At 34.0% G+C, this 2,789-nt stretch overlaps 1 protein-coding gene across 1 annotated transcript; it reads left to right on the top strand.

The window, feature by feature from the left end:
- The first annotated feature begins 290 nt into the window (after positions 1-290).
- On the top strand, positions 291-671 carry LOC145063937 (uncharacterized). Its single transcript, XM_079011488.1, has one exon. The coding sequence runs from the start codon at positions 291-293 to the stop codon at positions 669-671; it is 381 nt and encodes a 126-aa protein (XP_078867614.1).
- Positions 672-2,789: the final 2,118 nt, after the last annotated feature.

Here is a 2,789-nt window from a genome sequence, read left to right as displayed (position 1 = left end):
CGAATTTTCGTATAATAACAGTTACCACACTTCAATCAAAATGCCACCATATGAAGCATTGTATGGTCGTAAATGTCGTACTCCATTATGTTGACGTGATGTAGGATAAAAAATCCTCGGAGGCCATGAAATGCTTCAAGACACCACTGACAAGATTCAAATTGTACGAGAAAGATCTAATGAAAGTGGCCAAGGATCGACTGAAATGCTATGTGGAAAAGAGAAGACGACCTATAGAATTCCAGGTGAGTGATTTCGTAATGTTGAAGGTATCCCCATGGAAAGGCATTATGCGATTTGGGAAGAAAGGAAATCTAGATCCTAGAATTGTTGGTCCTTTCAAGATTATCCAAAGAATTGGTAAACAAGCATGCTACTTGGAATTGCCAGAAGATTTGACTAGTATTCATGATGTGTTTCATGTGAATTATCTGCGTAAATTTTTAAGCATATATGATGAAATGGTCCCGTTATCCGAGGCGAAACTGGATAATAAATTAAGATATGTAGAAGAGCCTGAAGAGATCGTAAACGAAAGAACAACTGAATTACATAATAAAGAAGTGAATTTGGTGCTTGTCAAGTGGAAAAACCATCGATGCCCAAATTATACATGGGAAAATAATAATGAGATAAGAGCGAAATATCCCCATTTGTTTAAATCATTGTAATTTCGGGGACGAAATCCTCAAAATGAGGAGGTATTTGTAACATACACATTATTAACCGTGTATAATTATTGTGTTTTGTAAGCTTGATAGCTTAAAAGTAAATATTATTAAATAATATGTGAATTTGAGTGTTGAGTTCTAACAAGATAGTTTTATGATATTGAAGTAAAACTATGTTTAAAATCATTCGGGAAATATTGGAAGTCTTATGAGATTCCGATCAAAAGTCAAATACCGAAATTAACGAAAATGTAAAATTTAATTTAGAAATAAGTAAAAATAATGTTATTGAAAGTTGTAGATTATCTCGTTAGAAACATTTAGGCGAAAACCTCACCGAAATCCGAGTTAAAACGAAGAAGTTATGACTCGTTAAAGTTTCGCGACAGAACCGACACGACGCCATATTACGTAAAAAGTGAGTTTATGATAAACTACTTTTTAGGCTTTGTGATCTAAATAAAATTCATAGTATTAGTTAAATCGAGAATTTTCATAAAAAGAACGTCCAAATCTGACTTCGTATGGGGAAGTTATGATTTTTCTAAGATTCGACATAGCAGTACACAACCCGAAACTCGAAATAAAGATCGAGTGATTTTTAGCCAACTTGAACTAAATGAGAGTCGAAGATCTCCTCAATAGTAGCACAACGGTAAAAAGACAGACGAAAACGGATATCGGATGAAGAAGTTATGAATTTTTAACGGACTTTTCTTGTCCCGACCTGTTAAAAGTATAATATTAAAAATGAAGTCAAAATTAGCCGATGGAGTCTAAATGAAAGTTGTAGAGCACGATCATACCTACGCGTGGAAATGAATAACCTCAAAAATGGAGTTTGTATGCAAAAGTTATGAATTTTTGAAGTTTTTTAAATCAAAGTACGCCCAGCGTACTCGTGTGTGTGATCTGAAGTTGGCCACGTCGCTTACTTCTTCGTATGTGGTACATGTATTCATAGTCTTGACGCGTACGAACTTATCCCCTCGTACGCCCAGGGTATGATGGCTTATGCCCAACATAGTGGCTATTAAGGTAGTATGCCCCGCGTACATGAAATTACGCCCAACGTAATCAAGTGCTTCGGATACTATAAATAGGGTGCGAGGCTGCCCTAAATTTGGTTACAATTTTGATTCTCTCTCACCCTTTACTCTGTCTCAAATTACCCCCCCCCCCCCTAAGCCTAGGAAAGATCCCTAAGACCCGAAGCAAGTCCCGACGCACCAAAGACCCAAGAAAATAATCTTTTCAAGTTGAAAGTCTTCCTGCGCAAGGCCCGATTTTCAACAAAAATCCCCGGTTTCTGTCAAAGAAAGTCATTTTTAGAGGTGAAGCGCTGCCCAAATTATCATTTATCAATCGGTTATTTCACGGTGAGTTCAACATAGGGACAATTGTATGTTATATGTTATATGTGCAATGTGCTTTTTCATGTTATTATGATAATGAGCTATACCTTTGACCACAAAGTGAATGACTAAGCATCACTTGAGTATTGGTATGTAGCATTTGACCATGAAGTGAATGATTAAGCATTCCTTTGGCATTGGCAGAAGGCTACGCGGGGCTGAAAGCTTGGAAATTGCTATCCAAATGATAATTCAAAATTGTATTTTCTATGCCACGTGGGATGAAGTATTATTGATGTATATCATGTTGAAATTTTTGTATCTCATTGTCTGTAAATGTTTGAATCAGATTATTCGTTGATATGGAAAGCTTCTCATATGATACTCATCTGCCTTTGTTGTTCTTTGTCCATCTTTGTTTCTGTTATATTGATATATATATATATATATATATATATATATATATATATATATATATATATATATATATATATATATATATATGGCATAACGTTATAGTGTAACTGTTATTGAACTCACTAAGCATCATCGCTTATCCCTCTCAATGTTTAAACTATTACAGGTGATAAGCATCCAGTATAGTCATGTACTGGTAGAAGATGTAGATTAGTTAATAGTATAGCTTTTGTATTTTGTATATTAACTCCTGGGAAGTTATGTAATATATATATATATATATATATATATATATATATATATATATATATATATATATATATATATATATATAACTTTGTGAAAA

The sequence above is a fragment of the Lactuca serriola genome, chromosome 7, assembly GCF_051521515.1.
Source record: "Lactuca serriola cultivar US96UC23 chromosome 7, Lser_US96UC23_V15, whole genome shotgun sequence".
Classification (NCBI taxonomy): domain Eukaryota; kingdom Viridiplantae; phylum Streptophyta; class Magnoliopsida; order Asterales; family Asteraceae; genus Lactuca; species Lactuca serriola.
This window is presented reverse-complemented; position numbering and strand designations above follow the sequence as displayed.